Here is a 19,446-nt window from a genome sequence, read left to right as displayed (position 1 = left end):
AAGCTCAGAGTCTGCTCTGGTCCTGGTCTCTGTCCCGGTCTGGTCCTGGTCTCAGTCCTGCTCTGGTCCCGGTCTGGTCCCTGGACCTGGATCAGTCCTGGTTCAGTCCGGCATCGCAGTCACAGAAGTCACGTAAATGGGACGTTATCCGTTTTTTCCATTTTTCATTTAAACACAAAATCGAAAACTGAAAAAAACAAATCTTTATCAGTTTTTTCATTTTGGTTTTGGAGACAAATAATGAAGAAAACTGTTGTTTTTTCATTTTCTTATTTTTGGTTTTATATTGAAAAACTAATGAATGAATGATACGCGGATTTTAATTGACCAAGAAATTATTGTGATAAACGATAATATTGACATTTTGAGACTATTTTCAACTCATATAATGACCATGGACAAAAATGCAAATACACCTTTTCAAAGATCATTAAACTTTACTTTTTAAAGAACTTTTAACACAGGAACTGCAAGACAAACAAAAACAACAGGCCTAAATAAAATACATTTGTTCTCATAAGAACAGAATGTAGTCTGGGTCACGGCGAGGACTTGTTAACAAAAATGCACTTCAATAAACCATTGTTGAACCAAACACAGTCTCTGTAACAACATTGCCCTTAAAAGTTCTTTTAGTCATTGGGATATTGTGGTTCCTCCGTGTGGCTGCTGCTGTGAGCCTTGGTGTCCGTGTTAACCTGCTCTACAGGATCCTACTTTGCAGGTCAGAAAATCATATTCATAATATAGAGCCTGGCTTCTCGCTTAGTCCGCTTTTTTATACAGAGATTTCTGTGCATGTCTCCTGCAGAAAGAGCCTCTGTCCTGTCTGGTATTATGTCAGTGTCTTGTGGGATTTCAGTGGATTTCGTGCTCTCCCGGGGGCTAGTGGTGTCGATCGGGTTTGGATTGATGCCGGCTGTTGGGGTTTGAGACATTTCTTCTCGTCATTTGTGCTCGCTGCATTTGACTCATGTGGCTGTTGAGACGTAGCCAGGCTCGCGCCACCTAGTGTCTCCGCTCAGTTTCATTTCTCTCCAGCGACTAGGTCAGAAATCAAAACACACTAGACGCATACACTAGTTCGCAAAAACCCCGGAAGTGCAAGTTCCGGCACCAGTCAATCAGCGAAGAGTCATACATTCTGTGTTCTCAACGATTCCCGAGATCGAGGATTTAACGCCGGAACAAAGAGAATGTTTGGTGAATTTCATCAAGAGGAAAGACGTTATTGCCCTTCTTCCTACGGGATTTGGGAAAAGCTTAATCTACCAGTTAGCCCCGTTAGCGGCGCATTACATACGTCACGACAAAATAGCAGCGATTGGTTAAATGATAAAAAGTACCCGCCTACCATTGAGCGAACGAATCCTATTGCTGTGAGGTCAGACGGTTTCTACAGAGTGAAACTGGCTGATGAATCAGGCTAGTTAAGACGTGTCCCACTCACTCGTGTTGATTTGGCATCGTGACGTGTTTTGTCGCACCGCGATGAACTGTTTTGGTTCTGACGGGGGCAACAGCGTTACAGCTTCATGTTCACCGCATAGACGACGCTGCTTTCTGCACTCGGGCTTCGTGCATCCGCTGTGTTGACGAACAAATAATCAGTTCATACAACCGACGGGATACAGTCCATGTCCCTTTGGTCTATGCTGACACAATCATTCAAGCGTCATTATAAGGAAATGCGCAGACAGTAATAGAAGCCGAGACGAGGAAAACAAACCGGCATGCAAATAGAAATTATCGCGTCCAGAAAAGTTATCAAGCTCGTTAAAAGTTACCATACGAATTAATTGATTTATTGATTATCGTTACAGGCCTATTAAGATATTATGATTAAGATTAAGGTGTTGGGAAGGTGACTTTTAAAATGTATTCCCCTACAGATTACAGATTACACACCCCAAAATGTAGTTTGTAACGTAATCCATGAAATTACTTAAAGTGATTAATGTAATCTGAATACTTTGGATTACTTGATTTACTGTAGAGAAGCAAAGATGAGGAAATCTTCACATAAGATGTTTTGTCTGATAAAAGAAAATAAAAAGGCTGAGTCTTTACCTAACCAGATTAAAAATATTATTGATAAAAAAGGAGAAGACATGGTCCACGCAGTATGATTTAGTCCTGTTAAATCCTGTTTTAGACCGAGTTTAGATCTGGTTTTAGACCTGATTTTAGACCTGGTTTAGACCTGGTTTAGACCTGTTTTAGACCTGGTTTTAGATCTGGTTTTAGACCTGTTTTAGACCTGGTTTTAGATCTGGTTTTAGACCTGGTTTTAGACCTGGTTTTAGATCTGGTTTAGACCTGTTTTAGACCTGGTTTTAGATCTGGTTTTAGACCTGATTTTAGACCTGGTTTAGACCTGTTTTAGACCTGGTTTTAGATCTGGTTTTAGACCTGGTTTTAGACCTGGTTTTAGACCTGGTTTAGTCCTGTTTTAGACCTGGTTTTAGATCTGGTTTAGACCTGTTTTAGACCTGGTTTTAGATCTGGTTTAGACCTGTTTTAGACCTGGTTTTAGATCTGGTTTAGACCTGTTTTAGACCTGGTTTTAGATCTGGTTTAGACCTGTTTAGACTGGTTTAGATCTGGTTTTGGTTTTAGACCTGGTTTTGACCTGTTTTAGACCTGGTTTTAGACTGGTTTTAGACCTGGTTTTAGACCTGGTTTTAGACCTGGTTTTAGACCTGGTTTTAGACCTGGTTTTAGACCTGGTTTTAGATCTGGTTTAGTCCTGCTAAATCCTGTTTTTGACATGGTTTAGTCCTGGTTTAGTCCTGGTTTAATCCTGGTTTAGTCCTGGTTTAGTCCTGGTTTAGTGTCCGGCAATGAGTGGAATTACTGAGAAAAAAAAGGGGGATATAGCCCCAAAAATGTGAAAACAGGAAAATACCTCTGTGTAATCCATTTATTTCAACAAAGTAACTGTAATCCAATTACCACTCACTGAAACAGTAACTGTAACTGAATACAGTTACTCATGAATTTGTACTCTGATTACTTAACTCCAGTACATGTAATCTGTTACTCCCCAACACTGAAGATGCGTTATAATAATGTTACCTCCATGAAGAAATAAAAGTCTAATATTTAATACTTTGAAACATTCCAGACAAAACGATAACATCTACACGAAGATAAAACATTTGATGGACCCTCCACAGGAAAAGTCACACAGTTCATCTTTACCAGACGGTCCACATACCACTGCAGAGCTGTGAACCGTCTCAAAAGCTCTGACCCACGAGCAGAAAAACAGAAAAAAAAAAAAGTCAAAGCCTGAGCCTGTGTGAAAGGAGCAGGTGACGGAGGAGCCTGGGGTTGGTCACAGGGCTGAGGGCTGAGTTCATGCATGTGTGAACAGAGCAAGTGAGGCCAGATTATCCCCATTCTGCACCGCACCGCCTTTTCTGCCGGGTTTAAGGTCACGGAGAAGAAAAGACTGCAAGGTTTCTGAGGGGGAAAAAATGTAATTGAGTTTTTCTCGTACCAGTAATGCAATGAGACTTCTGATTTGCATTTTCAAATAAGCATCAGGGCTTCACAAAGGAAAACTGAAAAATGTCCAGGAGAAATGACTGCAGTTTGAAGAGATAAACTAACGGAAGATTTTTGGCAAAGATCTTAAGTCCAGCGTGATTCTGGAATACTAATTTTTTTATAAGACAGAATATTATGTTAAAGTTAAAGGTGCACTGTGTAACTTTTTCCGTCAAATGCTTTTCTTTATGGAGATGTTATCGCTTTGTCTGGAATGTTTCACAGTGTGGCATTAAACCTTTCTATCTTCATGGAGACCAAACCAGACCAACAGAATCCGTGTATCATTCCTTCGTTCGTTTTTCAAAATAACACTAAAAGAAAATGAAAAAAACAACTATTTTCTTCATTATTTGTCTCCAAAACCAAAATGAAAAAAAAAAAAAAAAAAAAAAAAACAGATAACATTCGTTTCTTGAGTTTTCGATTTTGTGTTTAAATGAAGAATGGAAAAAACGGGTAACGGCCGTTTCCCGTTTACATGACTTACACTGTGATGCTAGACGTTCACGCTGTATACAGACCGAACAAGGAATGAACCAGGATTAAACCGGTCTCAGTCCTGGTCTTAGTTCCGTTCTGGTTCCGGTCCAAGTCCTGGTCTCAGTCCCGCTCTCAGTCCCGATCTGCTCCCGATCCTGTTCCTTGTCTCAGTCCTGGTCTTAATCCCATTCTGGTTCCGATCCAAGTCCCGGTCTCAGTCCTGGTCTCAGTCCTGGTCTGCTCCCGATCCTGTTCCTTGTCTCAGTCCTGGTCTTAATCCCATTCTGGTTCCGATCCAAGTCCTGGTCTCAGTCCTGGTCTCAGTCCTGGTCTCGGTCCTGGTCTGGTCCTGTCTCGGTCCTGGTTCTCGGTCCTGGTCTCGGTCCTGGTCTCGGTCCTGGTCTGCTCCCGATAATGGTCGCCGTCTCAGTCCTGGTCTTAATCCCATTCTGGTTCCGGTCCAAGTCCTGGTCTCAGTCCTGGTCTCAGTCCTGGTCTCAGTCCTGGTCTCGGTCCTGGTCTCGGTCCTGGTCTCGGTCCTGGTCTCAGTCCTGGTCTGCTCCCGATAATAGTCGTCGTCTCAGTCCTGGTCTTAATCCCATTCTGGTTCCGGTCCAAGTCCTGGTCTCAGTCCTGGTCTCAGTCCTGGTCTCAGTCTGGTCAGTCCTGGTCTCGGTCCTGGTCTGGTCTCTCGGTCCTGGTCTCGTCCTGGTCTCGGTCCTGGTCCTCGGTCCTGGTTCAGTCCTGGTCTGCTCCCGATAATAGTCGTCGTCTCAGTCCTGGTCTTAATCCCATTCTGGTTCCGGTCCAAGTCCTCGTCTCAGTCCTGGTCTCAGTCCCGGTCTTGTCCCAGTCTGGGGTCGGTCTCATTTCTGATCACCCGACAGTGTACGCGGGTGCACCTCTGGGCCCGTCCCAACACTCAGTCCTATAAAATATATGTAAAACCATGACTATATATTAGGGTTGTTCAAAAAAAATTTTTTTTTTTAGATTATCTTAATTAGAATCCTCATTTATTTCCATATCTGGACAAAACATTTGGGTCCAAATTTTAATTAATAATTAGAGGTTGCTTGAGACGCTTGAAAATTGCCCTATAGCCTTTACTAAAACATAGAACCAAATAAATAAGGCGTATTCAAATAATTTGTCATTTTATTCTGCAAACACAAACTGAGACTTGCATAAAATGACTTAGAAAGTTCATAAAAGTTACTCTGAAAGTCCAGCTCCACTGTGGCTTTGTTGGCATCACAAAAGATGTGTCTGTGCTCTTTGGAGAATTTGCAGTAGATTGTGTTTCAGATCTTCATTCTTTGTTAAAATCTTGACTAAGATTCATCCCCTTTCAACAACATCACTGACAACTTTCCTGGAAGGCACAATTTTAGCTCCTTCTGAAAGTCTGCATCATGAGCCCAGTCTGCTGCTGGAGAATTGTTAATGTTAAAAATGTTTTTGGCAGATCAAGAGCTTTGTAGAAACTCATCGTGTTGGTGGAGACAGAATCCCTGATCTGTTTCTCTTCATAATCTGATGGATTAGGGGCATCACGTCGCTTTGGTGGAACCTCTGAACTTCCTTTTCCATAATATTATGAACCATCAGCTTCTTCTGTCAAGTCGAAGTCGAGTTGAAGAATGTCAGGTCAAACATTTCTTCACTCAAGCACCAAAGACGTCGGTCAAAAGCTGTTAAGGCTGATTTCTTCACAACTGAATTTTTATACTGTGAACGCTTCATGTAGAAACTTCATGCAGCTTGAGCAACTTCTAAAACATCTCCTTTTTGTTCCTAATTTCTTCCTAAATCATCTTTTGCTTCTAATCGAGGTTATCTGAAACTTTATTTTTTACCCTGCTTTGATGGACCGACTTAAAGGTTGTATAGAGGATTTTTTAAAGGAAAGAGAAATACAGCGACAGTCCTTTTTCAAATGTTGTTCATGCGTGACACCACCTTCCTCCTCCACAGCTCCTCAGTAGGAACACCTCCTCCCGCCTCTTTACTTTAGAAATCACGCTTGTTTACAGCCACTGCGTGTTCAGAATTACCGCTGAAGTGACCTGTCTAGAAATCATTTTGCGACCGACGTGTCAGTTTTTAGACCCTTCATCTGCTTCAGTCGCACAATTGCTGGAAGAAATCTCCAAGAATCACGTGTTTGGATTTGCTCCTTTTTTTATTTCTCTTCTTCTTTCCGCGACCTCAAAAATGGACTTTCTTTTGCGGCGAACTGGTCGTGGATTCTCGTCCACCACCGCGACAAACTTTGTGCGATTTTCGAGGAAACTACAATTTAAAAAAGCCTCTAAGAACCGCTGCATAAACCATGTAATCCCTGCGTGCCAGCGAGTCAGTTACAATAGAAACGTAGGGAGTTTGATTGACGACCTAACAGCCAATAAGAAATGAGGTAGCCTTGTTTTCTATTGGCTGATGTTTATCTGCCCTCACTATGTCCACAGATGACAGATTTTCATTCTTTTTTTTTTTCTTTTTGGTCATCATAATTACAAGGCTGCTGCATCTCTGTAATGGTATTTTAAACTTTCATTGACAATTTGAAACAAAAAATAAATAAATACTCCATACAACCTTTAATATCTATAAAAACAATCAGGTGACAAACTCCCAAACAAAAAGTTCCACAGTGCACCTTAATCTGTGTATCATTCGTTCATTCGTTTTTCAATATAAAACCAAAAATAAGAAAATGAAAAAACAACAGTTTTCTTCGTTATTTGTCTCCAAAACCAAACTGAAAAAACAGATAACGATTCGTTTTTTCAGTTTTCGATTTTGTGCTTAAATGAAGAATGGAAAAAACGGTTTCCCGTTTACGTGACTTCCGTGGCTATGTCGGACTTTTGCACCACGTACGGACTGATCCAGGTCCGGGACCTGATCAGGACCAGAGCGGGACTGAGACCGGGACCAGAGCAGGACTGAGACCTAGACCAGCGGCCCGAGCGGTTCCGTGTCATCGTCTGCACGCTGGTTTCGTGCGGGAAAAGCGAGAATGCGCTGTGGACTACAGGTCTGGACGCTTTCACACCAACGAAACTGAACCGAACTAAGAGGTCCGGGACCAGACCGGGACCAGAGCGCTACTGAGACTGGGATCAGACCGGGACCAGAGCGGCCTCAGACCAAGACAAGACCAGGACCAGACCGGACCAGACCGGGACCAGACCGGAGGCTCAGAGCCCACAGCAGGGCCGGAGCTCGAAGTTGAGGCTCGGACCCCGCGGAGGCTCAGAGTCAAAGCTCGGAGTCCGCCACAGTCCCGGTCTCAGTCCCGCTCTGGTCCCAGTGTGGTCCCGGACCTGGATCAGTCCTGGTTCAGTCCGTATGCAGTGCAAAAGTCCGGCATCGCAGTCACGGAAGTCACGTAAACGGGAAACGGTCGTTATTCGTTTTTTCCATTCTTCATTTAAACACAAAATCGAAAACTGAAAAAACAAATCATTATCTGTTTTTTTCATTTTGGTTTTGGAGACAAATAATGAAGAAAACTGTTGTTTTTTCATTTTCTTATTTTTGGTTTTATATTGAAAAACGAATGAAACACGGATTCACCTTTAACCTACACTTTATGATCTTGTGAGGGAACTTCAGTCTCAGCATTTGACCCGTTTTTCAGCTCTACTCCAGATTTTGAGCATCTGTGCTTTTTGTTTTCTTTCCAAATGTTTGTGACGTAAGCGTGAAAAGAGCCAATTAATCTGAGCCTAGGTTTATTTTACGTTTGTGTTTTACATAAAATAATAAAAGATGGATTTAGAAACCAGCGATGCTATAATAAGAAGCAGCGATTTTTCTTCGTCAGAGAAAATAATCTGTTTGTAGCAGCGCGCCGCTTTATGTCTTTATCACAAAAACAAAACTGTGCTGAACGACAGAGCCAAAGCCAGAGAGAGAGAGAGAGAGAGAGAAGAGAAGGAGAAAGAAGGAAAGGGAGAGAAAAGGGGGTGGAGCATAAGACAGAAAGACGGGAGGGAGAAACACAGAAGGAGAAGGAGAAAGAAAGGGACATGTAAGGATTTATAGAGAGAGGGAGAAACAAAGGAAGAGAGAGAGGAAGGTAGAGAACAGGTGAAGGAGAGAAAGAAAGAGAGACAGAGAAAGACAAAAAGAAAAAGAGAAAAGGGAGGGTACAGAAGACAGAAAAACAGGAGGGAGAAACATAGAAGGAGAAAGACGGAGACATGTAAGGATTTATAGAGAGAGGGAGAGAGAAAGGAAGAGAGAGGAAGAAGTGGATAGACAGAGATAGAGAGAGAGGGAGAGAGAGAGAGAACAGAGAGGGTCCAAAAGACAGGTGAGAGAAACAGAAGGAGAAGGAGAAAGACAGGGACATATAAGGATGTATAGACAGAGAGGGAAACAGAGAGAAAGAGGAAGGTAGAGAGAAAGAGAGAGAGGGGAGAGAGAGAAACAGGGAAAAAAGAGAGAGAGAGAAAGAGAGAAGGGGAGACAGAAAAAGAGAGAAAGACAGGAGAGACAAACACAGGAGGAGGAGAAAGTAAGGGACATTCAAAGATTTATAGAGAGAGGGAGGCAAAGAAAGAAAGAGAGAGAGATAGAGAGAGAAAGACAGACAGAGAGAGAAAGAAAGACTGATGAGAGAGAGAGAAAGATTGAGGAGAGAGAGAGAGATTGAGGAGAGAGAAAGAAAGATTGAGGAGAGAGAGAGAGAGAGAAAGAAGAGAGAGAGAGAGAGAAAGACTGACGAGAGAGAGAGAGAAAGAGAAAGACGGAGAGAGAGAGAAGAAAGACGAGGAGAGAGAGAAGAAAGAGAGAGAGAGAGAGAGAAGAGAGAGAGAGAGAGAGAGAGAGAAGGAGAAAGACAAGAGAGAGAAAGAAAGACTGACGAGAGAGAGAGAGAGAGAGAGAGAAGGAGAAAGACGGAGAGAGAGAGAGGAGGAGAAAAAGAGAGTGATGCGTGTGTTTTCGTTGTCGAGGTGGTGACCCGCCGCGGCTCTCAGATAAATGGACTTTGATTTCTGTCTTCTGATTCTTGTTATCTCTCCGTTTCCACGACGACGGCCATCTCAAATTTACTGAAACACTCAGAGGACAAACAAAATGGTTTTGTCCTTGCCAACGTCACGAAGAATTTCAGAGCACTGCAAAGTATTTAGGGGAGATACCGATCTGACACAACACTCATACTACGGCGGGTATTGCAGTACTTATACTATAACAGTAAGTTTTGTTTTAAAATGCATAAAAACTCTTCATCTTTAAAGAGTTTTTTACCTTTTTGTAACATTATTTTTGATCCACCCCAGCTTGAAATGTTCTAAAAATTAAACATTGCCAAGCCTCAGATGACAGAACAACACCATATAGGCCACGATTGTTTATTACAGACCAAATTAATATGGTTAAAAAGCAGATTTTTGTAGTAAAATCAACATTCCCTGGGTCTGTGACGCTATCTGTAGGCACTGCTCTCTCTGAAGTCCACTTACTCAAATTGGACTTTAACCTGAGCTTTGATTTGACCACAGAGAACTGATTTAGCTTCACTGACTTAAGACTTGTCTGACAGTGTTTGCGTGTGCACTGCGTCACCATGGTAACCGCTGAACATTCCACCACAGAGATACACGTAGAACACCCCCAGTGCCGAGTCAATTAATAGGAAAGGTCTGGTTCAACTTTTGAGCATTTACCGTATTTTTCGAACTATAAGTTGCAATTTTTTTCACGGTTTGGGTGTTTGCTGAGACTTACACTCCGGTGCGACTTATGTATTAAAATTTTCAGACTGACGACAGGTCAGATCTGTGGAGAGGAGAGAGAATTACTGCATTTTACATCATCACCGTGGAGACAAGCAGATGACAGACCCTCCACCAGAAAAGTTTTGCAATGCACCTTTAATTAATTCGGCTACGTTCAGACTGCAGCCTGAAGTGACCCAAATCTGATTTTTTGGCCCCTATGTTCCTGTATCTGATCTTTTTACAGTCTGAACCACACAGATCCGATTTTTTCAAATGTGACCCAGGACACTTGGATATGTGCTCCTGAAACTGATACATATCTGATCTTTTGACATGTGACTTCAGTCTGAACGGCCAAAGTGCATTCATCCACCTACACGTTATCAACAAGCCACAAACGTCACTATTCTGCGCTGAAGTAGGTGAAAATTGTTAATGAACTCTGTGTCACTGAAGTGAAGCACATCACCACTCACCACTCTTGGCTCCGTCTCCACATCCACACGTTCCTTTCAACGGACGTCGCTGCCGCTGCTCCACAAAACACCACGACCAAAAACCTCATCCTTCTCCTTCTCAATATCCTCCTTATAACAAGTAAGTTGTTCATGTTCCTGGTTCGTTCTCCAGGTGCTAAATGCTCATGTCCATGTTTGGACAACTTCCGTAAACACAGAGACGCTCGCTGTGGTTGACGTCGTCCGTGTCCTCCAGTGTCACATGCGGGACACTTTTGGGCTGTTTAATGTTCACACTGGAGTCACATACAAGTCGCATTTAATTGGAAATGTGAACGACCTCGCAAAAACATCGGATTTCACAAAAAAAATCCAAATTGAGCGTTAAGCCCTGCAGTCTGAACGTAGCCTTAGATGTGTGAAGAATCCCTCAGTCGTCCAGGTAGAATCCATGGCGAGAACAAAACTCAGTTTGTTGACTGGACAAAAGTTAGTTTTAGTTTGTTTTAGCTTTGTCCAGTCGACAAACAGAATTTTCTCCTCGTCTTTAATTAATTAATTAAGTTTATTTCGCCAATGAAAATCACCAATTGGGTCCTTGTAAGCGCCCCACACTTTGAGAACCCCTTGCTTTGTTAGAACAGAGACTTTTAATAAGCACGTTTATTTCATGGTTGCCACGTTTACCTGAGAGCTTTAATTCTGAATAAAAATATATAATTCTGAAAAAAAAAAAAAAAAAAAAAAAAAAAAGAATTCCACTTTAAAAAGACCATGTAAAAATTTAATTCCTAATGAATTAAACTTAATTCCGAAGTAAGTGGGTGTTTTCTTCCATTTTAAAGCCGAATGAATTTCTTCCTTGATCATCTAAACGTTTATTCTTCTTAAAAATAATTCCGGTCGTTCAGTTCATGCTCGTTGGGTTCGATCCGGCTCCACCAGTCTTGGCTTCGGACTTTCCTCCACGTCTCTTTGGATTTGTGAGCGGGATGTGGGAGTGGGTTGAGGTAGAGCAGCCGTCGACTCAGTTCGTCTTCTTCCTCTCTTCTCCGACACTCTTCCCTTCTCCTCCTCGGCTGACAGACGTAAAGCGTGACGAGAGAATTCTCCAGCTGCTGCTTAAATATCATCGGAAAAAAGTTTGGATCATGTTTGTGTCCGTGGCGTAACGACAAACGGAGATGGCGAAAAAGCCGGTAGCAGCTGAAATGTGTCGACGTAAATACGTTCGTGTCCCTGTCCAATCAGAACCCAAGACGTTGAGCGGAATTAAATAAAGGTGATTTAAGGTGTTTTCCATGTAAAAGTCAATTCTGAATTATTATTTCCACGTAAACCCAAAGGAGAATATTTAAATTCCCAACTATTTCACTCAGAACAATTAATTCGGAATTAAAAAACATCATGAAAATGCAACCAGTGTCATGAATCGTCTGTAATGATCGTCTATTGCTTCATGGTGCACTTGGAGCTTCTTACACGGTTTTCTAATGTGTTTTTTTTTTTTTATTACAAACGGCAAATAAATAAACCTAACCTCTTTTTGTCAGTTGTTATTCCAAACCAGAAGATCTACATATTAGGAAAGTTTGTAAACAGTGTCTCTTCTCGACTAAACGCAGGATAATGAAGGTAACAGTTGTTTTCGTCCTCGTTTATTTGAGTTTATTTGAGTTGGGCCAAAAATATCCACAAACTTTATTACAGCATTTAACGGTGTGGGAACTCTGTGTCATCCTAATCATATAAAAGAGTTTAAAAGTATATTTAGGTCTTAAAATAAAGTGCAAAAGGTCTTTTAAATTGTATCACTGTGAACATGCTTTATATGAATCTTGCTATAGGTCCAAGCTTAACTCAATAATGCCCTCAGCTGGTGGGAATGTACCTTTGTCGGGTTTTAAAAATACAGAAAAGCAGGAGGAAAGAGGGATTAGAAACACAGAAGAAGAGAGAGAAAGAGAAGGAGAGAAGGAGAGATGAAAAACAAAGTCATATGACGAGATCTCCTGCAGCTTGTTAATACAGTCGGTAAACAAGTGCCAGCAGTGACAGAAGAGAGGAGGAGGAAGAAGAAGGAGAGGGCTAAAACAGAACTGAACCAGGTCTAAACCAGGACTAAACCAAGAACTAAGCCAGGACCAGACCATGACTAAACCAGGACAGGACCAAACAAAAGCTGCGTTCAGACTGCAGCCTGAAGTGACCCAAATCCGATTTTTTGGCCCCTATGTTCCTGTATCTGATCTTTTAATGACAGTCTGAACGACACAGATCAGATTTTTTCAAATGTGACCCAGGACACTTGGATATGTGCTCCTGAAACTGATACATATCTGATCTTTTGACATGCGACTTCAGTCTGAACGACCAAAGTGCATTCATCCACCTACACGTTATCAACAAGCCACAAACGTCACTATTCTGCGCTGAAGTAGGTGAAAATTGTTAATGAACTCCTTGTCACTGAAGCACATCTCTATCCCACCACTCTTGGCTACGTCTCCACATCCACACGTTCCTTTCAACGGACTGTCCCACAAAACACCACAGCCAAAAACCTCGTCCTTCTCCTTCTCAATCTCCTCCTTAAAACAAGTAAGTTGTTCATGTTCTGGCTCCGGTACGAGAGGAACTTTAAAATCTCCAGGTGCTCAATGCTCGCGTCCATGTTTGAACACGCTCGCTGCGGTTGACGTCGTCGTGTCTCCAGTGTCACATGTGGGACACTTTTGGGCCGTTTTATGTTCACACTGGAGTCACATACAAGTCACATTTAATTGGAAATGTGAACGATCTCGCAAAAACATCAGATTTCACGAAAAAATCTGAATTGAGCGTTAAGCCCTGCAGTCTGAACGTAGCCAAAGCTTACACTGGGATCAAACCAAGAGCAAGTGGTGGATATTCTCGCCTCACAGCTTGGAGGTTCCTGATGGGTTTCCTCAGGTTTCTCCCATCGACCCAAAACACGCACAAAAGATCAAATCCGCTAAATCAGCTAAGGGATCCTGACCAAGACTAGCTCAGGATCTGGAGATGTGTCCCACTGCTCCTGACAGGTTGACCCAGTGACCGAGCAGCTCGAGGTTGAACGACGGGTCAGATGGAGAAAATTAATTTCCTCCTCTCCGGGGACTAATATGAAAGTTTGACCTTATAAGAATGTACTCTAAAAAAAAAGCCTCTAAACTAAACCAGACTGACCTGGAACACAGAAAACAAAACTAAAACAACATTTAACACTTAATTACTTCAGACAAAACAGATTAGAAAAGCCGACTTCACACTTTACCTTAGATGAAAAATATATTTAAAAATGTATTGAAAGGGAAATTAGTTATAATTTAAGGGGAATTAATCTCTTTAAAATGGCCAGAGTCCGTACAACAAGGACAAGTTTTGTATTTCAATTTGTGGGGTCAAAATCTGGAACTCAAAAAATGTCCAGATATGAAAATGTTTAAATATAGATATAAAGAAATGATTATAACTGTATGCAGAAGAAGGAATTTATTTTAAAGTTTATTTGTCATCTGAATGTCAACTACACTTTATTTTCTTTTGTATCTGGAGTAATGTGACGTACTGTAAGAGTCTGGCAGAAGCACATTATTGCTTTAATGGGATTGTAAAAGGGGGTGGGGGTAGATAAGTGTTGCTTCTCCCCACTCTTTTTCCTTTAGATTTTTTTATTTTTATTTTTATTTTGGAGATTACAGTTGTGATGAGCAATGTAAAACAATTGCCTTTATGTATCTGTTGATTTCTGCATAATAATTCAATTTATCATTTGTGGAATCATCCAAAAAACTTATTATTATTATAAAAAAAAAAATAGCACATGGCACTCTACATTTCAACTGCAAAACCAGAAATGTGTAGGAAAAAACAAGTTTCACAATGTTAGAACTGCAAATAAGGACGATGTTTTGACAGACGACATACCGGCTTGTCTTTGCCGTCTGTTTGTTTAAGGGGGTATCCCGTAATGCTTTCCGATGTGATGTCACAATCTATTTATGGTCATACCAGCCTGTCGAAGCCTAGTCTCGTCAGAACTCAGAAGCTGAGCAGGGCCGGGCCTGGTTAGTACCGTATTTTTCGGACTATAAGGCGCACTTAAAATCCCTTAATTTTCTCAAAAAACAACAGTGCGCCTCATGTATTAATTCTGCTTGTGTTTACTAACCTCAAACCTATTTTCACATACATTCCTCCTTTAGTCTGACAGAAACTGAACGCATCAGCACACAAGGAGCTATATATACTTTATGCAAATGAGTCATGTGGTTTAAAGTTTAGTTTCTGTAAAACGTAAACAAATGTGCGCAAAGCTGCATTCAACACATTATTACTCTGTGTATATTTGAGTCCTTCTCGAAGGAAACAAATTTAAATTATCCACCCACATATTCACCAAGACAGGGAGGCAACGCTGGGTGATTTACGCCACGATCTGCCAATGGATCATGAACGCCTGGGCTAAGGATCCGTCTCAAGTGTTGTCTGTTTGTTTCACTTTATGCTCCTTATAATCCAGTGCACCTTATGTATGAAAATAGACAACAAAATTCAACATTATTGATATTGCGCTTTATAATCCGGTGCGCCTTATAGTCCGAAAAGTACGGTACTTGGATGGGTGACCATTGGGAAATTCAGGTGCCACAGTCATTGTTTCCCTAGACAAGGCACTTCACCCACATTGCCTAGTATGAAAGTGGTGTGTGTGTGAGTGTTGGTGATGGTTGGAGGGATTGATGACGCAGATTGGCAGCCTGGCATTCGTCAGTGTGTCCCAGGGCAGCCGAAGAGGTTTACAGTGCAGCCAACAGCAGCTTATCACCACTGGGCATGGAGTGACTGAATAATGTTCTGTAAAGTGTCTCTGAGTGTCTAAAAAAGCACTATATAAAGCTGATCCATGATTATTATTATTATTTTTAACAACGGTGAAAAGCGTTATTGCTCCTTTTCAGATGACACCAAAACAGGCCCATAATATTTAACACAGATAGAGTCAGCTCAATTTAATAATCTTCTAATGCAGATTTATGCTTTAATACATTGAGGTCTTGGGTCTAGACACGAACAGAAATGACCAAGTTTCACATTTGGTCTTTTACCTTTTGGATATTTTATGGTAACGTACAATGTAAACAATAGGGATTCCGATTTGAGAGCATGAGAGTATGAAACCATGACGATATTTAAGAATCTGAAAATCACCAGTCAGGTCTTTGTACACGTCCTACACTTTGATAACCCCTTGCTTGGTTAGAACGGAGACTTACACTGGTGACACGTTTGTAGATCTGAGCTGCGTTCTGACATTCGGAGTAGGGGTATTCCGAGGTGGCCATCTCCAACATGCACATCCCAAACGCGTACACGTCCACGGACTCGTCGTACTTCTCCTCGTACATCTCTGGAGCCATGAACTCCGGAGTCCCTGGGAAAAAGGAAAATATAAATTAGAATTTCATATTAAAGGTCCTACATTACAATAAAAATCTATTCTTGTGAGCTTTGTGTTTTGTTTCATTCACACGTTTGAGTGAGCCTGCATTATTACCGTAGTTTTCAGACTATAAATCGCACTTTTTTTCATGGTTTGGGTGTTTCCTGTGACTTATACTCCGGTGCGACTTATATATTAAAATTTTCACACTGACAGACACTGAGAGGCTCTAGTCTTGTGTGTCAGTATCTGCTGCTCCTGTTCCTCCTGTACCACTGTCACTTCACTCTACTGCACATGTCTCCTGCAGAAAGAGCCTCTGTCCTGTCTGTATCATGTCAGTCGATTGCAACATTACTTCTGCACCATTGACAATTTTAGATTTAAACAAACTTATAAAAACAACTGAGAAGACTGAGCACAAATGGCCCCAAAAGGAAAATCATATTTGGCAGATTACAAGCTGCACGTTGCGAAATATTCATCTGTAAACGATAATCGAGCAGCAGAAAGAAAGTTTGGAGTGAGCGAGAAACTTGTGACACCGGGAGAGTGCACCCTGCAACTTTCCTGGAAATCACTGGATGGATCGACAAAGCATAAACATGGATAACTTGCCTTTCAAGATAAACGTCGGTTCCTGGTCTCTGATTTTATAAAATAAATTTCCCCCAAAATGTGCAACTTATAGTCCAGTGTGATTTATGTTTGTGGTTTTTTTCTCTTTCATTACGCTTTTTTCCAATCCAATCCAATCCAAATTTATTTGTATAGCACATTTTACAAACAAAACAGTTTCCAAAGTGCTTCACATAGCAATGCAACATTACTTTAAAAAGAAAAAAAAAAAAAAAAAACTCCAGAATTATGTTTAATAAAGACACTAATAGAAAAATAAATAAAATAACAATAATAAAATCAATACATAAAAGCAGTACTAAAAAATAAAATAAATAAAAAACAATAAATAAATAAATACTTTTTTTTTTTTTTTTTTTTGGCTGGTGCAACTTATAGTCTGAAAAATAGGGTAGTCTGTCTACATCTCCAAAGCTCAAAATGCTCTGTTCCACCTTGTGATGTCACGAAATGGTAGTTTTCAAGTTAACAGTTATACCTTTTATCTTTAGTTCAGTAGAGATCGGCAATTCCAGGGCTGAAATCACCCAAATGATTCCAGTGAAGGTGTATGGAGTTTAAAAACACTGTGGAACACTTCTTGTATCACCACATGACATCACAAGGTGGAAGCGTTTTCTGTTTGAGAGAAGAACTCAGCCTAAATATGCAGGGTTTGTGCGTTAAACGTGTGAATGAAACAAAACACAACTCCGGGTCTGTTCTTGATGAGGAAACAACATTATAACATAGATCAGAAAATAGCCGTTGTTATATAAATCGAAATAAAACGTTAATTTGACTCGTACAAATTTTGGTTGGCTCAGACTCCAAGGTCGACAGCTCTAGTGGCTACTGTCCCGCACCAAGAGCCTCCCTGACCTCTCGTCTCTGTCCACACTCACTCGCTCAGAGCCGCTGTTAAATCCACACGCTCCTGTAGGCTCCATTTACAGTGTATGTTTGTGTTTCTGTGAGAGTGGAAAATACTTGAGGTTTGTCTAATTACAACAAAGCAGCCCAAACATTTCTTTTAAGAGTTTCAGTCTCGCTCCAAGTTTCTGAAACTATGTGCATAACTCTATTATACGTAATTGCAAAAACATATACAGCTGTTCTGCACTGTAAAAAAGACCTGCTGAAAGTGCTAAAATCTGAACTCGGAATAAGTAGTTTCAACTGTTTTTCGTGGATAAGATTATTGGGCTGGTTTATAAAATGTTCGTGGCAAATTTTAATTTAGTGCTGGGGTGTGAGAATTGTGTTTACCCAGTTGACAGTTGTATTTTAGTCTTATTTATTTTGTTTTATTTTATTTTTGTAACAAGTCTGAAATGCTGTGATCTCCAGTAAGCAAAAACATAACAACAAATATTTTAAAGATGTACTATGTAACTTTTCTAGAGGAGGGTAGGCCATCTGCTTGTTTCCATGGAGATTGCTCAGAGTCACTGCTTTATTTACAGTGGTGATAAGCAGGTGACTCCATAAGGCCATCGTGTAGGTCAGATCTGTGAAGAGGCGAGCTCACTCACATTTAGACTACATAAACACATGTCAGTGAGTAAGAGCAAGATATAAAAGTTAAATGTCATACTGTGGAACGTTCCGGCAAAGCAAAACCATACTCCATGGAGAAAAGCAAATGACCGACCCACACCGCCACAAGAAAAGTTACAAACAACCGTGAACCCGCTGCACTGTACGTAAACATTTACAGCCGTTTATTGTACTTTAGAAGTGTAAGAAAAAATCGATTCAGTGATATATCGTGATACTACATTCGCACAATTCTTCAGTCAATTCAAAATGTGTCCAAATCGACTTTTTTTTTTAAATCGATTTTTACCGTATTTTCCGGGCTATTAGGCGCTCTGGATTATAAGTCGCACTGTCATTAAATGGTCTATTTTCGAACTTTTTTCACAAATAAACCGCACCGGACTTTAAACGAAACACAACAGTGTGATGGGTGAGTGGTTTTGTTTGTTTGTTCGTTCACGGTGACTCTGGGCTTTGTTCAGTTGTGGCGTGTAGGGAGGTGCTGTCTGGGATCAACTGGATTGTCGGCGTGTTCGCAGTGACTCAGTTGTTCAGTCGTGTCTAGAAGTGGCACATTGCGCTCGCTTTTTCGGTTCGTTCCTCCGTTCCGTTCCTCGTCGGCGTGGAGCGATGAGTGTGTCTGTGGGTGTTTTTCGCCGCGCGGTCGCTGTCTGCTCCGTGTGTGTTTGCGTGCGCTGCAGGTGGTGTGGCTTTGTAGTTTACTGAAGTCGTGCTGGGACACCCGAGTGGATTCGTGTATGAGGCGCTCTGGCTTGTGGGGCGCGGTCATTTTTTGATGCGGTTAGAGGCTCAAGAGCGTGTCTAATAGCCCGGAAAATACAGTACTGTTTTCTCTGATTTTAAAATAAATAAATTCATGTAATACAATATCGTGCTTGTGAAGGTGTACATGATAGAGGTCTGTGTGGAACAGAATTTTCAGTCCCGCTCCTGCCCACTCCTTCAAAGAATTGTAATTTTCATTCCCGCTCCCGCCCGTATCTGCGATGTTTTGTCCCACTCCAGCCCGCAAATCCATTCGCTTTCTTAATCTCTATCAAACACGGAGAAGAGGAAAAGAATTGTCTAAAATGTGCGTGAGATTAGACCACATCTGCAAGTTTAGGCTGCTTAAAATGTTTTTATTAATGCCAAATAAAATATCCAGCACAAATTATGTGTGATAGACAAACATGAATCATTTGTATATTTTACTTTACACTCATATTTAGTTTGTGGGACTGCAGTTTATCATCCCACCTACTTACGCATTGTTTTGTGTCGGGTCCCAGGCTCGCGGAAGTGCAGGGCTCTAGTACAACACTATATTATTAGAAGCAATTATTGAGAAATTGCAGTGTATTATATATTTAGTATTGGGATATATCGGGATATATTGTATCGTGACATAGCGTGATATGTATCGTATCGTCAGACTCATGTCAAAACCCCACCCCCCCGATTGTACAGGCTGTGGAATGGTTATTTATATTGATTTTTTAATGCATATTTCTATTTGCTTGTTGTCCTTGAACTGAGCATTGCAACACTGGAATTTCCCCACAGTGGGACACATAATTGT

At 41.1% G+C, this 19,446-nt stretch overlaps 1 protein-coding gene across 1 annotated transcript in view; it reads right to left on the bottom strand.

Annotated features, from left to right (window-relative positions):
* LOC110156003 (serine/threonine-protein kinase WNK1-like) overlaps window positions 1–19,446 on the bottom strand; it is a 323,906-nt gene that overhangs the window by 99,565 nt on the left and 204,895 nt on the right. The window contains exon 5 of the mRNA XM_055153838.1: window positions 15,538–15,695. Within this exon, the coding sequence (XP_055009813.1) occupies window positions 15,538–15,695 (158 nt within the window). The remainder of the gene's footprint in view (window positions 1–15,537; window positions 15,696–19,446) is intronic.

This window comes from Boleophthalmus pectinirostris, unplaced genomic scaffold (assembly GCF_026225935.1).
Source record: "Boleophthalmus pectinirostris isolate CB_2022bp ecotype Guang Dong unplaced genomic scaffold, ASM2622593v1 HiC_scaffold_18, whole genome shotgun sequence".
Classification (NCBI taxonomy): domain Eukaryota; kingdom Metazoa; phylum Chordata; class Actinopteri; order Gobiiformes; family Gobiidae; genus Boleophthalmus; species Boleophthalmus pectinirostris.
The sequence above is the reverse complement of the archived record's forward strand: the minus strand, read 5'-3'. Positions and strand labels throughout refer to the sequence as shown.